General features: G+C 38.3%; 3 protein-coding genes across 3 annotated transcripts in view; 2 read left to right on the forward strand and 1 right to left on the reverse strand.

The window, feature by feature from the left end:
- Positions 1 to 23,017, reverse strand: part of LOC145495529 (solute carrier family 25 member 32-like) — a 240,583-nt gene that overhangs the window by 60,620 nt on the left and 156,946 nt on the right. The gene's annotated exons all lie outside the window — the stretch shown is intronic.
- LOC145495627 (uromodulin-like) overlaps positions 1 to 23,017 on the forward strand; it is a 176,107-nt gene that overhangs the window by 29,538 nt on the left and 123,552 nt on the right. The gene's annotated exons all lie outside the window — the stretch shown is intronic.
- On the forward strand, positions 13,387 to 20,373 carry LOC145495516 (uromodulin-like). The gene is made up of 5 exons (XM_081475157.1): positions 13,387 to 15,429; positions 16,306 to 16,420; positions 16,952 to 17,074; positions 18,891 to 19,019; positions 20,005 to 20,373. Exons 1-5 carry the CDS (start codon positions 15,136 to 15,138, stop codon positions 20,370 to 20,372), a joined length of 1,029 nt encoding a protein of 342 aa, XP_081331283.1. The 5' UTR covers positions 13,387 to 15,135; the 3' UTR covers position 20,373.

The raw sequence follows: 23,017 nt of genomic DNA on the forward strand, positions 1-23,017 counted from the left end.
GGGAAACACTCTGTTGAGACAAAACCCTTATGCCGCTAGTTAGTGGGATTGATTTCGAGAGCTTTCTAATTTTGCTGAGGTCATGTGAAACCGAACTATGTAGATTGTGATTTGTGAAGTGTGGTTGTATTTATTATTTTATTCTTTTTTGGCTCTGAAAAAGTCTGATTTAACTTATCAAAAGGAACGCAGAGATCTGTGTGTATTGACTAAAGATCGTTATGAACCTTTAATCACCGATTTATCATTATGATTTATTGATATCATTATATGATCATGACATAATTCCGTTGTGATTGGCTGATGGCAGGCCAATTTATCGTTATTTTTGATATGCACCACAAAGCGTATTTATTAATGTGCGCGCGTTCGTACCCTTTCTCATTTATACTATAACCGAGTAATCCTATAAAGGCTCGAGTAATTAAGGATTCACGATATTTGAAAATACTTTGAGATTGCACTGGCCTTACTATTCATATCTTTATTTATTTCACTGATATACTTATCAACTTGTGATACCTGTTTTATTGTAGTTGTTGTTCTTGTTATTTTTAGCGCATATAGTATTGTGCATAAGTAATGCAAACGATAATGGTCAATTATTTACGTATATTTATTTTGCTAGTTGATGTATGTCACCATTACCAAAATCTGACTGATAAAGAAAGAAAATATGACTACGATAAACCAGTTGGTGGCAAATGTGACTCAGACCTCTCTGACCAACGTTGGTACCGTTTTCAAGGAGATGCAGGCACAAAAATGGCAACTGCATCTCCAGGGGTTAACAAATGTGGTGCAACTTACCCTGCCTGGTTGCATGGTGGTCATCCTACAGTGGCAGAGGGTACAGTCACAAGAAAAGTCTGCATTACTACGTTTGTCGGAGACTGCGCCAAAGAAAGCTCCGTTGAAGTAAAGAACTGCACCTCGTACTATATCTACAAGTTCTCTTCTTTCAATACGTGTCCCTCCCGTTACTGTGGCACTGACTAATGCAGTTACATATGGCCTTACTGTTAAGCCAGACATCGATGGCTATTTTTAGACGTGTTTGCCGGACGTTTGTTTTCCTTGGTCTTCTTTTCTTAGTCAGTTGCTTGTTTGTTTGTTTGTTTGTTTAATTGTTTTTTATAAACAGTGTGCTGAGAAGAGAATCAAAATGGTCTGCAGCAATTTTGAGTAGTCTGCCGTTTAAGTCTCCGCACTATAACGTAATGGCTGTAAGACTAGCCAAAAGTGAAGGAATTAACACCGCTTATTATTAGAAGAAAGCGAGGTGAAAGGTCTAGCATATTAACTTAATAATTTTTTCAAATTTTTCTTGTTTTGTAACTACTCAATGATTTTTAAATAAAATTACAATAATAATAATAATAATAAAATAATAACAATAATAACAATAATAATAATAAAATAATAATAACAATAATAATAATAATAATAATAACAAACTTTATTTATAATAATAATAATTGGTCGTTTATTTCCCGGTTTGTCTCGTGTTTCGTTGCGTTACTTCGCTTATTTGTGTGTTTGTTCGTTTCCTTGTTTTCATGTCTCTTTCTTAACCTTGATGTTTGTTATATTTTGCTAACGTTTGCTTGGTTTTCTTTTACGTCCTTGTCTTCCATTTGTTGTTTTGTTGTTATATTGTCTGTGTGTTTATGTCGTTTTCATCTCATGCAACCATGATTACAATGAGATTTTTCAGAGGGGATTTGTTTTCCCACAAGTGCACTCTCTCTTATATTTGCTCGCTAATTTGAGATAAGGCGTTAAATTCTAATGCTTGGTATTTGTGTTATAGTATCGGGAATTTAAGAAGAAAAACAAGAAATAGAAAAGGTTTTAATCTAATATAAAATTTGTTAGTGTACCTATATAGAGAAGTACCTGAGTAGGAGGGGGTGAGAGAGGGTTAAAGAGTATCGTTCACTTTAACTTGGGCTAAATTAGTGATTATTCAGTTCACCAATAAAAGTGAACAGTGTTTACTTCGGTGTAGCAGTTTATGGAAATAACATTATTTAATAGTTATAGCGTGATGAGGAAATGTTATTTAAGCATTTTTTTTGTTTAAGATTATTTGTTTTCTTGTACCTCAAACAAAGCACGTGAGCGTCATTATCACATAACGAAATATTTGACTATATTTCCACCCTTACACGCTATTTTTCTTTACTAAAATAAACAAAAATGAGTATTGTAAAGTTGCATAGACAGTTAGTAGAGTAAACCGCCCTAGAAATAAATTTTATGACTTTTTTTTTTATTAATTTCAATCCCCCTGATAATAACCAGTCATGACCTTCGCTATTTTAAAAGATCTTATGGAAAATAATCCTGGCGCTTAAAAGTGTATGAAAGTGGCAATAAAATAATACCTTAAACCTGGCTTCATTGTCTTCTTGTCCTCTTTCTGAGATATAAGCACCTAAAGCTGAAATAAAGAGTAATTTTTTAAGCAGATTTGTACTTTGGTTATGGTATAACCTATTATGCCATTGAGATGACCATAACTTGTTCACCAATATTTGGGCATATAGCATCGTTGATCCGTCAAAGTGCAACTGCTGGAGAATGTTGGAGCCACCTTAGAGAAAATATTTGATGTGTGTAGCATGACCGCCCGTTATTGTTAATAGGTGTGAGGGAAATTGAGAGTGATATTGATAGTGTATTATCAGCAGCACGGCCGGGGGGGAATAATGAAGGACGAGGTGTGATGAGCACCGAAGGTGTTACTACAAGTGGTGAAACGTCCGTGGGGAACATTACTCAAGTTGAGAGAGTCAACAATGGGGCGCCACGAGGGAGGAATGGGATCGACGTGCGTGAGAGGTAGGATAGATACTGGGACGAATATTGTTGTAAATCTCTCAAAAAGAGTACTCACGGACGTTGAAGCATCACTTTTGTCTTAGGGTTTGAAGTTCTGCCCTACACCTGAAAGGATTGATGTTTATAACGCGAGAAAAGATATAAAGGAGTACATTAGACGAATCAGGCTAAGAGAGTTTTTTTTTATTCTGAGGAAGAGGTAGACGGGGATTTTTCAGAAATGCTCTATTTCGGAATCGGTCAAAATGGTGTCCGGAGAGGAACAGGTAGTTGGCTATAGAGGCTTACGTGGAGGCGCTTGAAAAAGGGTAATGAAACAAACTGCTCTGTGGATGTTTGGGGGGCAGAACCCCACTTAGAATAACAACAACTCGACATCAAAACAATAATGTTCCGCACATGGTCCCAAACAAAGACGAAAATACGCGTAAACAATACAAATCCATACACTTGCTTAACAACAATTTATATGATACTTCGAAATGAATTGAAATAATCACATTTGTGATATACTAAGAAACAGACTACTTATCTGCATGTGCACGAGGGAAAACGATAACAATTAACTTGAGCTAAAATATAATCGTGCAACATACTAAATCGATACGAAATACATTTAAATAACAAAGGAAACAAAAGCACTCACATATCTGACCCAGAGTGAAAATACTTGATAGGGAAATGCGAAAGGCAACCTGACTTGACCGAAACTTAAGACTTGTCACTTCTTTACCGACTAAAGGTTCACTGAACTTTGACCGAGACGGCGTGAGCTAAAAGCTTGCGTAATACCATGAGCCTTAGCGAGAGTAAGCGAATGAAAGAAAGTAAACCAAAGGCGCGAGCTAAAGACATGAAAATAGACAAACTTGACAGTCTGCGATTATATCGGTGAAAGAGACCACTTCGTGAGTTCTCGTACAGGAAGGAGATGTTCCATTAATTATAGCCTCAATTGTAACGAGAGCAACTTAGTCTACTTGCTAACTTGCAGGAAATGCGCACTACAGTACGTTGGATCTACTATAGCGAATTTTCGCTTAAGGTTCAATAATCATAAGGCCAGAATGAGACGACATGGGAGATTGAATGGAACAAAGCAAGAGAAGGATGACTTCCTGTATAAGCGCTTTTGTGGGGACGGACATGATGGCTTGAGGGATGTCAGGATTTAATTGATAGATCGCGTGAATAGAGAGGAAGAACTGAGGGACAAAGAAGGCCAATGGGCCTATAAACTGAACACTTTGCGCCCTTATGGGCTTAATGACAATGATTTTTTCTTTGCTCAGAACAGGCGTTCAAGACGCGCGTAACCTATCGTGTACTTGTGTTGGCGCGCGCTGTAGATTAGTTGCGCGCGCTCGTTTGTCAAGGTTGTCGATAAATAATGAAAAAAAAAAAAAAACCTAAATAAACGAAACATTTGCCAAGGAGTTTCTACATTTCATGCTAGGTAAGATTAACAAGCTGCTGTCATAGCGAAAGCAAAAAATAATAATAATAATGATAATAATAATAATAATAATGATAAATAAAAATAAAAATTAAAAAAAAAACAAATAAATCAAAAAACACTTGATTCAGTCTTTAACACCGTTTTCATAAATCCAGACATATATTTGAAGGAAACAAGACTGGATGACCCAGAATGGTCGAAAAACGAGCGTGTCTAATTTCTGTTGATCTTTCTAAAGCATCTGGAGGCAAGCTAGGGAATTCTCTAATCAGTTTCGGACATTCTGTGCCAATATATGTCTGAATTTATGAAAACTGTGTTAAAGACTTTGCACCAAAATAGCGGGCATGTTTTTGGAAAATCGGTCAGAAAGTGTACATAAATATGGCGTAGTCGTACTGAGAATGCTATCTATCTCGTGTACTCTTAATAGAGTCCATGCCATGCCTATACAAGCCTTTGAAGTCGCTGCAAATGAGTCGAACGAGCCAAACAAAGCTAAATTACAGCTTAAATTGATCATTTGATTCGCGGCACTAATTTAGACAGGCTTAGCGATTTCACCTAAATGACATCACTATGTCTTTACTGTGGGTTAAATTAGCCAATCTTGGTAACAAGAGCATGGTAAGCGGTGGAATCAGTTATTTACCTCTATATTTCAGCGAAAAAGTAGCCCTTACGTGACATTTAATTTCAATAAATATTGAGAATCTTTGAACATGCAAATAAAGCTGCTTGTTTTTGTTTACAAGTGTGCATCATAATCGAATCATACACAATTGGGCCATGAGCAAACTTGCCATTTCCATTCCTCCTTGGCAATAATAATGATAATAAGTAATGGTAATAGGACTGAGTGGAGTTCAATTGGGTCGGTTATCATAAAAGTGATGACAAAATCGGACGACCGCGCAGCGGGAGTCCGATTTGTTTATCACGAGTATGATTACAGATCGAATTGGACGACATGAAGTCTTATTGCCAATCAATCATAAAAATTACAATTTGCGAGAAAAGAAGAATAGCCAAGTTATGAAAGAAAGGGAAAATTTGCATTCAAATACCTACAAAGGAGATGAAAAAATTTTAATGCCACCGCGCCTCCTACCGGCAATTAGGCGCCAAAAACACAAAAGCAAGCGCACGCACGCATGTCACTTCAACTTTGAAAGTGATTGGTTGATTTAAACTACAACCTTGAATGTGATTGGCTTATTGAACTGTCCGATAACAAACTGTCCAATAACAAACTGTCCGATACAACTTGGCAAGTGAATTAGTGGAAAATAGGAGTTTCTTAAACCAATCACAATCGAGAAAATTGTAATTTTTATTATTATAATAATAAAACTATTGATTCATGCTTTTAGCTGTGTATTATCGAGTGTATAAATGGGTTCGGGCGAATTTAATGTGTAACCTTCATCGATCTCAAAAAAAGCCGTTGATGTTATCGACCACAGTCTCCTAATACGGAAGCTTCATAAACTGGTGTTAACACGAGTAGTCTCGGATGGTTTGAATCATATCTCTGCGACCAAAGCCAAAAATGCAGTACAAATGGCCATTCGTTTGTTGTCGCCCAAGTTTCTTGTGGCGTCCCACAGGGTAGCAACCTTGGACCACTCCTATTCTTAGTTTACATTAATAATCTGCCCAATAGCCTCAGTTCAGCCTTTGGGAGGATGTTCGCTGACAATACAAATATAACCTACGCTGCAAGTGCAATAGCTGACTTTGAAATTGTCGTTAAACTCAGAGCTGATAAAGCTTAATTGCTGGTTTGTAAGTAATAGGCTAAGCCTTAATGTTGCTGAGACTCAAATTTATGGTAATTGAGTAAAATCAACGAACGCATGCTCTTCTGAATAACCAAATTAATAGTTGAGATCGACGGTAAATCGATCGAAAAAGCTAAAGGTGCGAAATCACTGGGTTTGCATGGTAACTGACGAACCCGGTTAATGGGCAAGACATATGAACGAAATGAGCCAGAACATTACAAGAAAGACAAGAAATCGTTTATAACTGTATTTTCTTTCAGTTGATCCCTATCATGGGTACCAGACTCTAGACGATCTCGACAGAAACCAAACGCAGATTTCAGGGACTGCGAAAGTTTTACGGAAAACTGGTTTCGTTTCCAAGGAGCTGCAGGAACACGAATGCCAACCAAGTGTCCACCAATAGCAAATTCACAATTTCCAGTATGGTTGAATGTTGAGAGCAACAGATTGCCATACCAAGGAGAAGGCGTAAAAACAGACATCAAGGTCTGCTTTCCTGATTGTTGCCGAATCGATGAACATTTCGAAATCAGTGTAAAGAATTGTTCCTCCTACTTGATCTATAAGTTGGGGCAAATGACTACACTTTATTTTTTTCCCAAGAGGGCACGGTAACCAATCCTGCAATCTGATTGGTTCTTAGCGCGGTCCCATAAACCGGAACACCCAAGCATATGCCAGTTTCCGTAGCATGGAGTGACTTGGAGTATTTTTCATCTTCCCGCTCCCCTCCTGGATGGATTAGTCCATCGTCGGATTACCCCCTGCATTAAATTCGTCGGTACTCATTTAGACACCTTTGGTCGAGATCAGAAAGACGAATTGTACTACGAATTGTACTAATATAACACGAGAGTGATCGAAATCAAATTTCTCCTGAGGCAATATAATGGGTACCGTAAAAATTTCTCCTAGGGGAATCCATGAGACACAGGTGACGAGAAAAGAAAAAATGCCTGAAACAAAGGATATTCTTTTGAGGTAATACCAAAATCCCAAAACCAGCATATTAAGGAAGGTGACTACGTTTGTTAGTGCGCACACGTTCTGCGCATCACGCAAGGCATGCTTTAAGCACCACGAGCGCGCTGGGTTCACATTGACGTAATCAACTACGCTACCAAGTAAAAGACAAAAATAAAAGCAAGATTTTTCTACTGTGGCCAAATCAAGTTTAATGAACTTGTACTTAAACCAGGAACACCAGAATAGCAGCACATCCCTAACCACTTACTATTAACGTCTTCCAGCTGAAAAACTAGCTGTTATCTGTCAAACAATTATACTGAAACTCAGCTGGAAACATATACGTGCAGGTGGCGTAGTGCGCGCGCAAAACAAGTGCGAGATACACAAATGGTTTACTTACTGGGGAGGTGACAGGAAAAAATGCAATGAGTACCGTAAAAGCTTTCAAAAAAGATGAATAACTTTAAAAAGCGCGTGGCTACCCCTACATTTTTCTTATGAAATGGAAGTGGTAAGCCTATTCAACTCGTTATTAGTTTCTGGTTGTGAGCAAAAGGTATTTAGACTGTATTTTAGTTGAACCAGAAGAAGGCTGCCAGAGGCCCTAAAAGCGCTCTTGCAATGATTTTGTTGATAAAAACATACCAAACTGTGGTTTTTATATTACCATTTACCATGCAGTTTTAAGATCTTTATAAATGGGTTTGCTTTTCTAAGGAAATCTGTAAAGAAATATCATTTCCTTCTTCTTTAAGAAAAATGCTGATGTCAGCATTTTGTTGAGATTCAAGGCTAATTATCTTGAAAAAATGCGTGTTGCAAAGATTTACTTTTTTTCGCGTGGTCCTAACCTGGCGCAAACACCTTTACATTTAGTAGGCACCGTCCTTAAAACGGTATGTGTTCTAACCAGTTAAGGAAATTTTAATTATTTAAACCTTGGGCTTCGCAAAACGATCACAATGACCTTCTATTTTATGCAATTTAGGCAATTTCAATTCCCTCTTCTCTCCCACCAACTGCGTCTTGATAACCTTGTCTCAAAACGTTTATTTTAAGCTTCCCGTCTTTTAATTAACCCTGTCGTCTCCAGCCATTCAGGAGCCTGTTTTACAAAATCCTAACCGAAACATCGAAACAAAGCGAACCTCATTACCAATACATAACAAAACGGGGGCTTGAAATGAACTTCTCAGCATGATGTGCCATGCTTGTCAAAACAACAGCTTTATTAGCTCAAACTTACGTGCACGGCATAAAGACTCGTTCGTCATGTCGTCGTTTTCAGTTTTCTCGTGGATTCTGTTTTAAACCGACGCTTCAGTTAATTCGTGGAGCTATTCACGCGAGCTAATATTTATCATTGATGTACTAGTCGGAGGTTTATCTCTCGCGACAAGACTATCAATGTAATTTTCAACATGGACTACAGCACACTTATTGTCTTCCTGTTGTGTAAACTGGCGGCAGAAGTGAATTGCGAAGGTAAGTAGGCTATTTTTTGGTTGGTTTGTTCCTTTCGAGGCCCTATTCGCCAACCTGGCGCCAGGGGACAGGTGAAGGTTCCTTTCGCCTGTGATGGTTGTAAAAAAAGTCTTATTTGTCTTAAAAATAATGTTGTCCGGCAGAAAAGCTTCAAATAGCAAATCAAGCACAAGGTGACCGGGTGCTTTTCATCACGCCAAAAAATTCAGCAATATTTTTATTCGAAATCAAAAGGAACGGTCTGGTCCGACTGTGTAATTATTATTACTTAAAATCCCATTTCCATGTTCTGCAGATATCCTCGAGAATCAGGAAATGCCGTTGTTTGGGTATTTGGAGAAAAGAAAATTTCGAAATTTATTTCAGTAATATCATAATCACCTTTGCATCTTGTCTGTAAAGGTACCCGCTGTTTAAAATAATTCCTTGGAAGTCATTAGCGAATCAATTTGTTAAATTTATAGTACTCTATTAAATATAATACACCTTTGACGGGAACATTCTTTCTAAAATTCGTTGCTGTTAATGTAATGGAATGAATAGGTCCTTGACATAAGGAACCCATCTTGTTATGAATAGTCACGTAATTATTATCCGGTGTGCACGTAGGGGCCAAACCACCCCCAAATGTTTCGTCAGTTCTTGGATATTTCACATTATTTCGCATTACTTAAAAAGTATTCACTCTTTCTACACCAAACTTGGCAGATGAGCAGAAGACCTATTGCCAATTATATTTACGTGAAAAAAAGTCAGTAAATGTCAAATTTGTGACGTCACAGTGATGACGTCATGTTTTTGCCACTTTTGAAGTTTTTAATATGCATATTTTTTACAATGTGTTCGAAAGAGCACATCAAGGGGAGCTGAAACCTGAAAAAATTTTGTCCATATCACAAAAATTAAATGAAATATGGCATTTTTAAATATGAAAGATAACTCTGCAAAATATGGGGTCCCCCCCTTGAGAAAAATCCCCAAATTAGAGCCGTAATTTTGTTCCAGCAAATGCACCTATGTTGCACATGTGATGTGCCAGATGACTAAAGCAAAAATAAAGAAGAAAATCGGGATAAAAAATTATCCCTCTAGTGTTATTGCGTTAAAATTAGTTTTGTTACGTCATAACCTGTGACGTCACCCATTTTTTTTACTGTTAATACCATCCTAACAAAGCCGAAAATCAAATTTCTAAAACCATACGATTTTTTACAACATCAAGCTTTCTATTTTTCTAGATTATTAGCTTTCCTAGAATAAAACTGAAAAAAATAAACCAGAGAGACTGACTTAAGAAGGACAGTATGGTTAAGCAAATTCCGGGGGGACAAAAAAAAATATTTAGCTTACCATATCTCGAAAAATAATCATCATAGCAAAAAACGGTTTCCGGCATTTTACTCCTCAAGTCAAGGCCTTTCCAATGACATAATCTTTTTATCAGATTTTACAAAAAAATTATAGCACGTTTTGGTGACGTCATCAATTATGACATCATAATTTGACATTTTGTCACAACTTCCAAATTAAAATAATCTGGAGAACAAAGAAAGCTCATCTGCCACACTTGGTTCAGAAATAAATAAACCAAGCAAATATAGCCTTCATGAAACATTAGGGGGGTGGTTTGGCCCCTACGTGGTCCTTCACGTTAGCAAACCGCGTGTGGCAAGGGCAAGTGAATCGCCTCGGTAGAATGATAAATGTGTACTTTTCTTTCATTACTACACCAAATATCAGTTTCAATTCTATTCAGCCTCTAATTGCTGCATTTAAACTTTAGTATCGAAGAAAATAGAGAGAATGGTCGCAACTTCTAGCCGAGCTACATTCTGTTTTCAAAATGTATCCCGCTAATACGAATTCCGGGCGAAACGAAAAATAGCTCGAGATAGCGAGAGTTCGAAATAGCAGATAGTAAATGACTGAGGTACAAATCCAAGGAAAATGGTTTCGAGTTCGGAATAACAGGGAATTCGGAATAACCCAGTTCGAATTAGCCTGGTCCAGCTGTACTAAGTAAACTTGAGATATGAGCCTGTTAATTTTAAAATACCAACGTAAAATGTTTCAATTTCTTTTTGAAAATACCCCAAATAATATCAACGGGCTGTTTGGTTTAAAATCGTGTTTCTATTGAACAATTTCTCTCAACAGAGAGTGAGTAACGCAATGGCATTCGTGATAAAACACTAGCAGATTTAAACTAAAACTCGATAGGAACACAAAACTAGCATGAGCTGTTGACGTAATAATGATCCGAGCAAAGAGAATTTACTTTTGGATGATCAAAGTAAACAAGTTGTTTTCTTTTTTCTTTTAACTTTGTTTGTCGCGGAATTTGCTAAAAATAATAGAAAAATATTCATGTTTCTATCGATTTCAGTATAGAAACACGAATCGACTCGCGTTCCCAGAACATTTCTCTTTCTCCTAAACTTACATTCGTGTTTCTATAACTCGATAGAAACACGGAACAAGTTGTCAAATCCTATTAAAGAAACAAACCTACATATTATAATTATTCGTGTCTGCCTGAAATTAATTATTGATACTGAATATTTATCATTAGAAAGTAAAAATTCGTCATTCAAGCGAACTTTAGTAAAATTTCCAGTTCTTTGACGCAAATACCCCGGCCGGAGCCAATACCAATTGTCTTAGCTACAGGGCCTCTTCATATAAGCTCGGTTACCGGGCTGGCCCGGTAAGCGGGACGCATTTTGTCTTGTGTCCATATAGGGAATTTCATCCCAGTTACTGAGATGAAAGAACGTCAGAGGCCCATAAAAATACCCGCGGGAGTCCCGCGCAGCTTAAGACTTTGAGGACGAGTGTCAGCCCGAAATTCAAAGCGGTAAACAAACATGGCGCCACCTACAGTTGTACTGTTCGTACCCTTCGCGTTGTCAGCTATCGTTGCTATGTTGCTACAGCTGAATGGCTTTCTTCTGCTGTGGAAAATACAGCAGGCAAGGCTCAATGTAAGCGAAGTAAGCGAAGTTGTTGGCACAAACCTGGTCGAACTGATTTGTGGTGGAAAAACATCTGGACCGGAGTAGAACCTGAAGATGATGTTGGAAAGAAAACTTTCGAATGTCGAGGGCTTGTTTTGTGAACTTAGTATCGGAGCTGAGGCCTTACATTTCACCAGGCCAAAGTCACCTTATCACAGGGCACTGAGTGCGGAAAAAAGGTGGCAGTTGCATTGTATTTTTTAAAAGACACCGGATCTCTGAGAATGATTAATAGTTTTGAAATAGCACTCAACACTGCATTAGCTGCTGTAAGTGAGGTTTGTCAGGCTATTCCAAACTATCTTGGCCCAAAATATCTCCATCTTCCAGAGAATGAAGAAAGCATGAGGGAGAAAGTAGCAGTTTTAAGCAAAATTTGGAATGACACAAGCTTTTGGTTGCATTGATGGGACTCATCTTCCGATTGAATGCCCATCAGACAACTCACAAGATTTTTTCTGCTACAAACAATTCTTTTCATTAAGTGTAGAGGCTGTGTGTGACTACAAAGGTTCCATTATAGATGTTGAATGAATGCAGGTGGCCAGGAAGTGTGCATGATACAAAAGTTTTTGCCAATTCAATTCCTCTATCGATGCCAAATTAAGAAGCAGCAAATTGCCAAGTGCATTCCAAACTCTAGTTAAGGGAAGTGTTAAAATACCGAATTATCTCATTGGTGATCCAGGATACCTACTGCTTCCTTTCCGCATGAAAGAGTACGACGCATGTAACAGCAACTCGAAACAAGTCATTTTTAACATGCTGCGTTCCGCCAGAAACCAAATCGAATGTGCTTTTGGGCGACTCGAGGCAAGATGGTCCATTCTCACTACAAAAGTGGACTCCAAGCTTGAGGTTCTCCCAACAATTATTTATGTATGTTTTGTATTGCACAATTATTGTGAGAAACATAATGTAAACATCGATGAGGATTTAGTCATGACTGAAATTGAACTTATGAAGGAGAATTAAGTGCAGTTTAAGAACATTCCTTATCCAGTTTACTCTTGTGACGCAGGAAAAGGGATTGTTTTCAGGAGAAAGCTCACAGACCTAGTAATGAATGGTCTTTGATTTGGAACTCAAACTTTAACTTGCTTGTTGCAACACGTAAGTTTAAACTAAATAAAATGTCATTGACAGCAACATCATTTAAAGATCCTTTAAACTCTAACTGTGGTTTATGAGTACTACCTGTACCCAGCCTCAAGGAGCACTGGAAATGGCAGGAAGAGCATCCTTCTGTTTCATTTTGGGAAGCGGAAGGGTAGGGCTACACACAGGATCCACGGTGCTGACCTAGTTAATATTCTTGAACAAATCTAAAACAAATCAAATGTGAACTACATAACCCTGTTCCCAGCAGTGGTCAATTGGTCACATGATAAATTTTTATTACAATTTGGATACATTGTCAAGTAGAGGGGCTATCGTCTAGTGGATATTGTTCTCATATAATACCAAATTTTCCTGAGAAGCAAAGCTAATGTATGGTCATCAGTTAGGAGAATTAGCTTTTAGATCTCGGGAGTGGAAGTGTTAACTAATTTTCAGTTTAACAGTTCCATATTGTGATAAAAAAAGTAAATTTCAACTAATTAACAAGATTTATCTATGAACTACTACAATAATATAAACAAAGAATAGAAATAACAGCAGAGCAATAAGTATTGAAATTTGAGTTCAACTTCTTTGTCCAGCTGAGAGTTTAAAAACTGGTGTTATTTCCATTTGGTGGGTTAAAGTTGTGTTTGCAAAGACTAATCACTACACTGATCACTTTAGTCTTGTGATACTTATTTTTGTTATTAAAAGTTTCCACTTGGTTCTTGCTGGCTTTGTGGGCTATATAACTGGGTATACACACATTCAGCTTCCTGAGGTGTAACTTGAACACGTGTGAAACCGCGTGGGGTCGTATACAGTTGAAAATGTTTTGTCCCGGTAACCGGGCTAGAGTAATCTAAGAGCCTTTTCATATGAGCCCGGTCAACCGGGCTGGCTTGGTTTCCGGGATCTCACCTCGCCACTCTCTCCTTTGTAAAAATTTCGATGTGTTAATAAGAGAAGCCGGGCTGGCCCGTTTACCGAGATCTCGGTTTTTGCGACCGAGATCTCGGAAACCGAGATGAAAATTTTCCCATATGAACACTCCAGCCGGCCCGGGTAACCGGGACGAGGTTTTCTAGACAAAATGGCTTCGCTTTCCCAACAAAGCGCCGAAAATGGCATACTTTTTGTCTTGTACGTATGTATTTCCACTTTAGGAGTATGCGAATTAGCTTTATTAGTAAAGTTACAAGAGTCCACAAAGCTACGACCGCCGCGAACGATACAAGTTTATGTTCCACTATTTTGGTTGTGTTTCTTTGGATTTCATCCCGGTCGACCAGGCTGAAATTTCCCGTATGAACAGACAACAAAATTCGTCCCGGTTACCGGGCTCATATGGAGAGGTCCTTAGAGTGTTTATATTGGAACGATTTCCAGCCCGGCCGGCTGCTGAGATCTCGGTTGTAACCGGGTCAGCCCGGCTTTTTATACGAACAAATCGAAATGTTTACGAAGAAAATAGTGGGGAAGCGAGATCTCGGAAACCGGGCTCATATGATTACTACATTGTTAAAACACATTGAAAAACAGTACTTCTTAAAAATCGAATAATTACGTGGATACTCGCTTAAAACATCAGAGGATCTAAACACCTTGTTCCATTAGCAATTCTATCAACTGCCGCAACAATAAATATTGTAGTTGATTGTAATTGATTTATTCATCGCACGAGATCGCCAAATATGCAGTCCTCCAAGGAATATAAAAAGCATGTTTCTTCGGCAGTCCCTCTGTTAAGACACTTAGGTACCACTCAGGAAGGAATAGCCCCATACAAAAGAAAAATATTCCCTAAAAATTATGCGAGCCTTTTGACTCCGATTTAAACTTGAGGTCAAAATCCTTCACTGCACTAGCATTCATACCATTACCTACATGTATTCAGCAAATGTGAAGATAAGTACTTCGAATGCACTTCCGGCGACGTAAGCACCAGTGAACCATCGTGCCTTTCGATCTTTTCATGTAATTTCCGCCATGTTGTTTAAGACATTAAGTGACTAAAGACGCTATATTGTCTCCTGTTCTTGGCATAGTAGCTCGCGGCTATCGAGATTACAGCAAATTTAAATTTCAATGGCAGTTTTCGACAATCTGTCTCTTGAAAGAACCCTGCCGCAAACTGGAATTCAGTCCGAGCCAGCTATCGTTTCATGCTTGGAAAACGACTTATAGCCAACGTGATGAAAACCGTTAAGCCGTATTGGACGGCTTCTGGGGGAACACTCCACTTCCTCAGTGGGTACCCCCGGTGGAGGCATCCACCTGGGAGTCCCTGGCGCGATACATGATAAGGCCCTGTCTAAGAGGGGTCACATAAGATGACCCCACCTAAGAGAGGGGGGCATATTCCTTAATAAGACGTCATCTTGGGGGAGGAACCTCTCTTAAAACGAATCGCTTGTATGGGAGTGGCTACTGTATGTATTCAAGAAAATCAAACTGAATTCTAATGATAATTATCGATCATCTGACTCTTTACTCAACTGACCCGTGCCGTCAACTGGAGTTCCGATCCGCGCTCTCGTTTCAAGGCAAACGACTTATTAACCACGTAATGAAAACTGTTGAGTCCGTTTTCAAAGACTTCTGCGGAGCTCTCTGCTTTATGGAACCCAACTGTGTCAGTTACAACATGGAATTAAGGTCCCCGGCGATCACTAATTGTGAACTGAATAATTCAACTCACTTTGAATACCCTAGTGATCTAAAGTCAATGCAAAATTACATTTATCGTGGATCAAAGGTTAGTGTGTGGTTTCTAATCAAATTAGGTTTATAATCAAATTCATCTGAAACCATCAAAGAGCGGAAAATATGAAGTAGCTGAGCGAAAGATCAACTTTTCTGATGTGCTTAGCTTAATTAATAGCAAAATTAGTTAATTAATCCCATTCAGTTTGTAAAATCTTATGTTAGTAGAATTTTAGATGAACTGTATCTATCATGTATAAACTTTGTACGAAGTTTAATTTTATTTTACTTTACTTTATTTTAATTTTATTATGCATTACCCCATAATGATTCGATTTAGCGCCCTCCTTCCAATAAGCGCCTCCTTTCGAATTGGCGCCCCACTGCGAATGTGTTTTTATTAACTAGTAAGCGCCCCTATTCCCACAAGCGCTACCATTCCCTTCCATTACGATGAGCAATTATTTTATTTTCACGCGACAAGGATTCTTTTTCGAGATCACCGAATCGGACGTCGAAGACGCCGCACCAGAAAGCTTTATTTACGTACTGATGAACCGTAAGTGACACGTAAGTGGCGTCGAAATGATTAAAATTCCCTCACGTTAACTGAACATTTACCGTATATTTGCTACTGTTACAGTTTCTGTTAATAAATACCGTGCTAAAGGTTTGTTTTGAACATTCGCCTATTTCTCAAGAAAGAAATAAGCGCCCTATCCCGAATAAGCGCCTTCTCGAATAAACACCCTCCCTTGAGCTACCAAAAAGAAAAGCATCCTGGGTGCTAAATCGAATAATTACGGTGTCGTGCTTCAATAAAGGTTGTCTGTCTGTCTTTAGGTTTTCATAGGAACTAAACGGAGTGAATTTGGAGATAAAATGAGAACTTAACTCAAAATTTTATCTTTCTTTCTTCTTGGCTAAGAATGCCTGTGGAGAGAAACTGTGTCAGAACAATGGCACGTTCCAGGCGGGATTTACTAACAAAGGATATCCTTGTTTGTGTTTTCCTGAATTCAAGGGTCAGGATTGTACAGAGGGTAAGACAGTTTACGTTATGGTATCATCAGTGAATTTTTCCTGCAAAGAAACAACCAGCCAGTGTCCTAAAACGTACATCTGTCTGTCGACATACATTGCTACTTTCACCTCGCCAATGCATTATCACAGCCTGGGGACAACGGTTATCTTCTCACAATATCGACTGTTATTTCCATGATTTAATTAACCTTTAAGTTATTGAGTCGTATTTCCCTCGTTCCCCCCAACCATGAGTTACCAAAATCCAATTAGCGTCCTGGGTCGGGTTTTTCGTAAGCCGGATGACGCTAACCTGCGATTAAAAGTTAAGCATTACCTTTTCTTGTATAAAAACGTTATTGACTACTTATTTTTTGGTGTAGTTTGAGAATACTCTAGCTAAAAACGGAAGGATAACACAACATAAACGAAAACCGTCTTCTATAATGGACCCTTTAAACAAAAAGAACCAAAAGCAGTTTGGAGTTGAGATCATTAGTCTGCATAAAACACGAGGTAAATATTTCGTTGTTGTCGCTTTCTTTTCTCAGATGTTGACGAATGCACTTCAGCTTCGCACAAGTGTCATGCCAATGCTGACTGTGTTAATACTCATGGCTCATACAACTGTACTTGTAATCCAGGATATACTGGAGATGGACACAACTGCACAGGTGAGACCAATAATGTAATGTTCAAATAATTAATGATCACAAGTTATAGGTTATTTGGTGAAACAGAATTTAGTGGATCACCAGGTTATGTACTATGAACTGTACTTATTTTATTTAGAAAGTATCCCGTAAGAAACTGCGCTGAAATTAGCACTTATGCTTAACAACAGGCCTTCAACTTTTGGCCTTTGGATTTTCGTTAGAATTTTTTCAGTGTCAATTCACTCATCCTTTTTTCAAAATTTTAGTTTGTCGTGTGTTTTTTCACGCCATTTGACATTACCAGAGGTATTCAGGTCAAGCTATATAGAGGTTTAGGCCAAATGGGCCTTTTCCAAGTTGGAGTAAATCGAGGCCTGGTACACAACCGTTCAGATGAAAACGAATTTAACTTGCATGCGAAAGGGTGGGCACCAAGACTCCCTTTGAGAAAGAGGCAAAAGGTATAGTAATTCTGAAATGGCCTGTTGGGTTGTCTTTAGCAAAATTCCTTTTTTCTTGTTTTCTTCGACAACATTGCAGAATTAGTATCATTTCACTATCATTATTATTTTGGACTAATTTTCCCACAACGTACGATTTTTTACCGACCTTCTGAGAAAATACTCCTTTTCTTTGGCCATCTTAGCTTAATAAGAAATAACCTACAAACTCCGGTGACAAATATGACAATAAAACGCCAAATTGACGGTGTGGCAACGGGCTTTCCTTCAGGTCCTGTTTTGGCCAATATCTTTATGTGCCATTTTGAAGAGAAAAGGGTTCTTAACAACAACGCTCGCCCTTCCATTCGGTTTCGATACGTTGACGATACCTTCACCTTGTTCGACAGTAAAACATAGCAACTCAGTTTCTACACTACTATAACTGCCGTCACGCAAATATCAAATTCACCGTTGAATTTGAAGAGAACAGTACAATCCCTTTCCTGGATATCCTCATCAAACGCCGCAGTCATACTTTGTCAACATCTACTTACCGAAAGAAGACCTTTACCGGCCTGTACAGAAAATGGGACTCCTGCACACCTAGGAAATACAAAGTGAACCTCATCCGCACGCTCACTTTTCGTTGTTTCCGCATCTGTCAATCACGTCACGTCAACTGGTCACAACTTAAAATGGGACCACTTTGAGGTATTAGTAAAAGATCTGTCAGATACACATTCCAAGATAAAGGAGACTCTACTATTTAGAGAGCTGAAACCTTCCCTACCTGATAATGTTAGCAGCGAAACACTTTGTCGTTATTAGTTTGCATCTTTTGATATGCAAAGTTTTCCCAGCTTCTGTCATTGTTATTGTCAATTACTTATCTAAAATTCAGTTGTTACTCCAATTCTAAACGGTCACTTCTGAAGATTTATGTCGAAACATACGAAACGCCAAGTTAAATGAATTTTGTTTTCCAACATGCGTTTTATTGTCATGTTTGTCACCGCAGTTTGTGTGTTATTTCTGAGAAAATAATTTTGAAATCCAAGTTAGTGGATCCAACATGGCCGGCTAAATAACGTCACATGACGTCATAACAACAGAAAAAAAACACAAAGCAACAACTTATCTTGTACGAATTTTGCAGCAAGCCAAGAGATATCATTATACGTAAGATGAACTTTCCATGTCTTACTACAACGAAAATCCAGAGGGTACTTCTGTCCACCCACCCCTCCCTTGCTACGGTTGGGCCGGTACGAGTAAGAAAAAAAACAGCATGACTCACAATTCTTAACACACAGAGTCAATTTCATAAACCCTTGGGGTGGAAACGAAGATATCACATAAATATAACTATTATATCACATTCTATCTCCCAGATATCGATGAGTGTGCTGCACAGAACGACCCATGCGCTGCCGTTGCTGACTCTACGTGCAGTAATACGCATGGATCGTACAACTGCCAGTGCAAAGATGGATTCGTAAAGAACGGTGCAATCTGTGAAGGTGCAATGTAATTTGGTTCATAACTTGAGTATCCTTACGTTCCTGTCCGTGAGGAGTTGCTATCCGCTTCATCCCCCATTGTGTGTAAGACACACCTCAATTGGCCATTTTCGTATTCTCGGTGTTGGACTGGAACTACAATCGTGGACAAAAGTCCTTGGGACACTTATGTTATGTAACGAATTATCTGTGTTTTAGAACTAAAGTTTTTCCCCCCTCCCCACCCAACACAATGTTGAAAATCAGGAGAAATTGCAGCTAGTAGTTTTCAACATTGTATGGGGGATGGGGGGCGAGGTTAGGCAGGTGAAGTAGTATTCGCCTCTGGCGTGTGCGCAAAAGCGCCAAAATTCAAAATTGTCCCAAGACTTTTGTCCATGATTGTAGCTTGTGACTGCGGCTAATGCGGGGAGTATTTTCAAATGCAAATGACTTTAATCTCTTTTTAATGATATTCCCACACACGAGCCTCCATTGCAAGCTACAGCCATGGTCACAAGCGTTAGAAATCGTCACTCTTTTCGCGTTTTGCCCCTCCCTACCCCTAAGTAATGATAACAGTTTAGCCCAACACAAGTTTGCATTATACCATTTTCCAACATTGAAAAGGGGAATGAGGGTGCTGACACTTATTCTGTAGATATTACGGTTATGATTGTTTTCCAACACAATTTGTCCATGATTGCCGTTCCAGTCCAACACCGAGAATACGAAAATGTTCTGTTAGTACACCTCTTCCTATTTCACGTGATTTACCCCAATGGAAATTTAGTTCTTTTATTTATTTCATACGCCAAACGAAAAATCGGAGAGCATTAAAGACGCTAGAGTTTCTCTCGACTGCGCATCGAGCAACTCTATGATCCACGTTAAAGCATGAATCAATTCTTAATTACGTATTTCATTGATTTACTTTTTTCGTACTTGCTCAAATGTCTTCTGTTTTTATCACATATTTATTTACACATTTGTGTATTTTCTTTAGTTGATGTATGTCACTGGCAACATTACCAAAATCTGTCCGATGCAGAAAGAAAATATGACCACGTAACAGTAAACCAGAAATGTGACAACACACTCAATGGCTGGTATCGCTTCCAAGGAGCTGCAGGCACAAAAATGGTGACCACATGTCCACCGGTGTTCCGTTGTGATGCAGCCTTTCCTATCTGGTTGAATGGTAGTCATCCTACAGTGGCTGCGGGTAAAGTCTGGAGAAAAGCTTGTATTCACAATTTTGGAGGCTGTTGTGACAAACAAGTCCCTATTCAAGTAAAGAACTGCGGCTCCTACTACATCTACGAGTTGGTCAACCTAAGGCATTGTGACGCCCGTTACTGCAGCACTGACTAATCCAGTTACAAATGACCTTACTGTAAAACCTAGACATTATGTGACAGCTGTTACGTTTACTTTCATTGGTCTTTTTCTCTTTGCGATTACTAACAGGCCCGGGTACCCGAAAAACAAGCAAATGGAATTAGAGAAGGAATTTGCTCAGCATTATACCTTTTCCGACTGGGCAGTTTGTTGCCCCATTTCAGACCATGTGATGATACTCTTGAGAATTCTTCCTTTCAAATTTTCAAATTGTCCCGTGCATGTGAATAAATAGTTTTTAGATGGATAAAAGAACAATTCTCTAGGGAATATCACGTGGTTTGTTATAAAAAAAAATAATAAAAAAAAAAAGACCAAGAGGAAAACTTTTATTAACGATAATATTATATTGTGGGGTGATGCCTCAACACTGGACTTTTGCATGCTCAGTTCTACAAGTATTTCTACACAGATTGTTTCATGTTGTAGGAATCACGGGAGATGAGGGGCACGGAGTTAACAATTTCCTGTCAAAATATCTTCTTTACAGCTGGGTTTTTTGTTTGTTCTCTATCATTCTGCCTTTTTGGGAGGGGAGAGTACAAGCTGGGCAGGAATTTTTTTAATGGATTTTGTTTTTTATTACCAATTGTATTCTTGTTATACAACTGCAGTACTATAGTACACGTGACTCCACACTCACTCGAGTCATTACGCGTGGAATGAAGTATATCATATACAACACTTTACTGATAAGACTAACTTAGAGGCATTCCAAAGATCGTTCAATATCAAGATTGATAACATTCAGCCTGAGTCGACAATACCAGACTCAAGTTGTTAACCAGCCATGTAAACGACGAACGACCAATAAGAACATGCATCAAGCAATACAGCTTGTTGCTGCATGAAACGGGACGAAATTCCAGCTCCATTGCAATGTCCCTCGAGAGTTTTTCACCTCTTTTCTTATCCATTGTAAGAAAAAAAAAACCCACTCATTTCTAGCTGGTCTTTAATATTAAAACTGTGGTAAAAAATTATGCATCCATTTCCAAATTTTTCCTCAACGATCGACACTTCCAATTAAATCCTTTTCCTCAAACCGAGGGTCCAGTTGGAACATTTGTGGTATAAAGGTCATTGTTCAGACTGCTCTGGCATTTTTCTATTTCATTATTAATTCCCTCGATGCTAACTGGTTTGTTTGTTTGTTTGTTTGTTTGTTTCTTTGTGTGTTTGTTTATGTTTGTTACTTTGCTTGTTTGTTCGTTTGCTTGTTTTGATGTCTGTTTCCTAGTTTTCATGTTTATTATCTTGTCTAAATGTTTGCTTGTTTGCTTTGTTTGTAACCTGTTTTGTTTTGTTTTTATTTTGTGCTCCATCTTGTTGTTGTTATTTTTGCTCTCTCTTTCACTGGTGTTTTTGTTTCAAGCATTATTAACAACGTCAAGGGACAGAGTCGTTGAATTACTGCGCCTTTCAAAAAAAAACGCGAACTCTGAAGCTCAGTCAAACCTTAACTAAGTTTTGTTCTTCGCTGCTGTCAATAATAATGACAAGGAGGTAAAGAGATAGGATAAGGAGACCGGTAAATAACGACAACGGACATTTTCCTGTATCTCAAGGGACAAGTTCGTATGCAAAGTTAACTTCGTTTACAGACACTGGTTATTTGCGCACTGCAGAGTTTCATAATTATGCACCAATTCTAATCTGTTAGAAAATGAAAACCTTTAATTTCACTAAACTAACTATAAGAAATAAGTATTGACGCTCTTGCACTTGACAAGGGAACTTTAAATTTAGTGCGAGACATTTGTATATTCGTTATTCAGTTACATACTAGATTGAATAGATATTTTCTACGTAGATCTTAATTCAGTAAATTTTTGTCTGTATTTGGATAAGATAGATTTTATACTCAATATTTTTTGCCATTTTTTCTGTTGCAATAAATTGTACTTTAGAGCGTCCTCAATTAGCCTTGTTAAGCTAAATACATCGGCACTGAAATAAAGTTATTATTTATTTACACAGCGATAAAACATGTGTTCGTTATGTCTATTCTGAGAACCCGGTTAGTACGGATATTTTACCCGAGTAATGTAGATACTTTTGCGTCTAGAGTGTGCACGTGACGCCATCAAATTCTCAAATCCAAAACTAAAGAGCCTCCCCTAAAGGTTTTATCCTCATCAGGTATTAGAGGTACTAAATTTATATCTGTTTACAACTTTCCAGTTCAAAAGCGTCGTTTGGCAATCAGCGCATTTTGAATTTCGGAGTTATGGCGGTGCGTAACATGAAGCTAAGATCGCGTTTGGCGAAAAATATACACTTATCTCGTGAATTTTAGCCATTTTAGGAGTTAAGGTATTAGAAAAAAGTGCTTTTGTAAATTTTTTTTGGTTCGGTTCAGATAATCAGTTGCCTAGATAGCCAAAGTAAGTTCCAGAGGTTTACGCTATTTTCAGGCCGCCATATTGGAGGACTAAGGAGGCCCTCCAACATGGCGGCTCCATACTAGGCTCTATAATATTGCGCGGAACATTTGAACGAATATCTCAACTTTGGGACAACGCACAAACCCTAAATTTGGAGAACTGTCTTCTTTCTTTATCGTCTGTAATATCACAATTTCTTGACTTTATCCACTGAATGGTTTTTGATTTTAT

Source organism: Orbicella franksi, chromosome 8 (genome assembly GCF_964199315.1).
Source record: "Orbicella franksi chromosome 8, jaOrbFran1.1, whole genome shotgun sequence".
In the NCBI taxonomy this organism is placed as follows: Eukaryota; Metazoa; Cnidaria; class Anthozoa; order Scleractinia; family Merulinidae; genus Orbicella; species Orbicella franksi.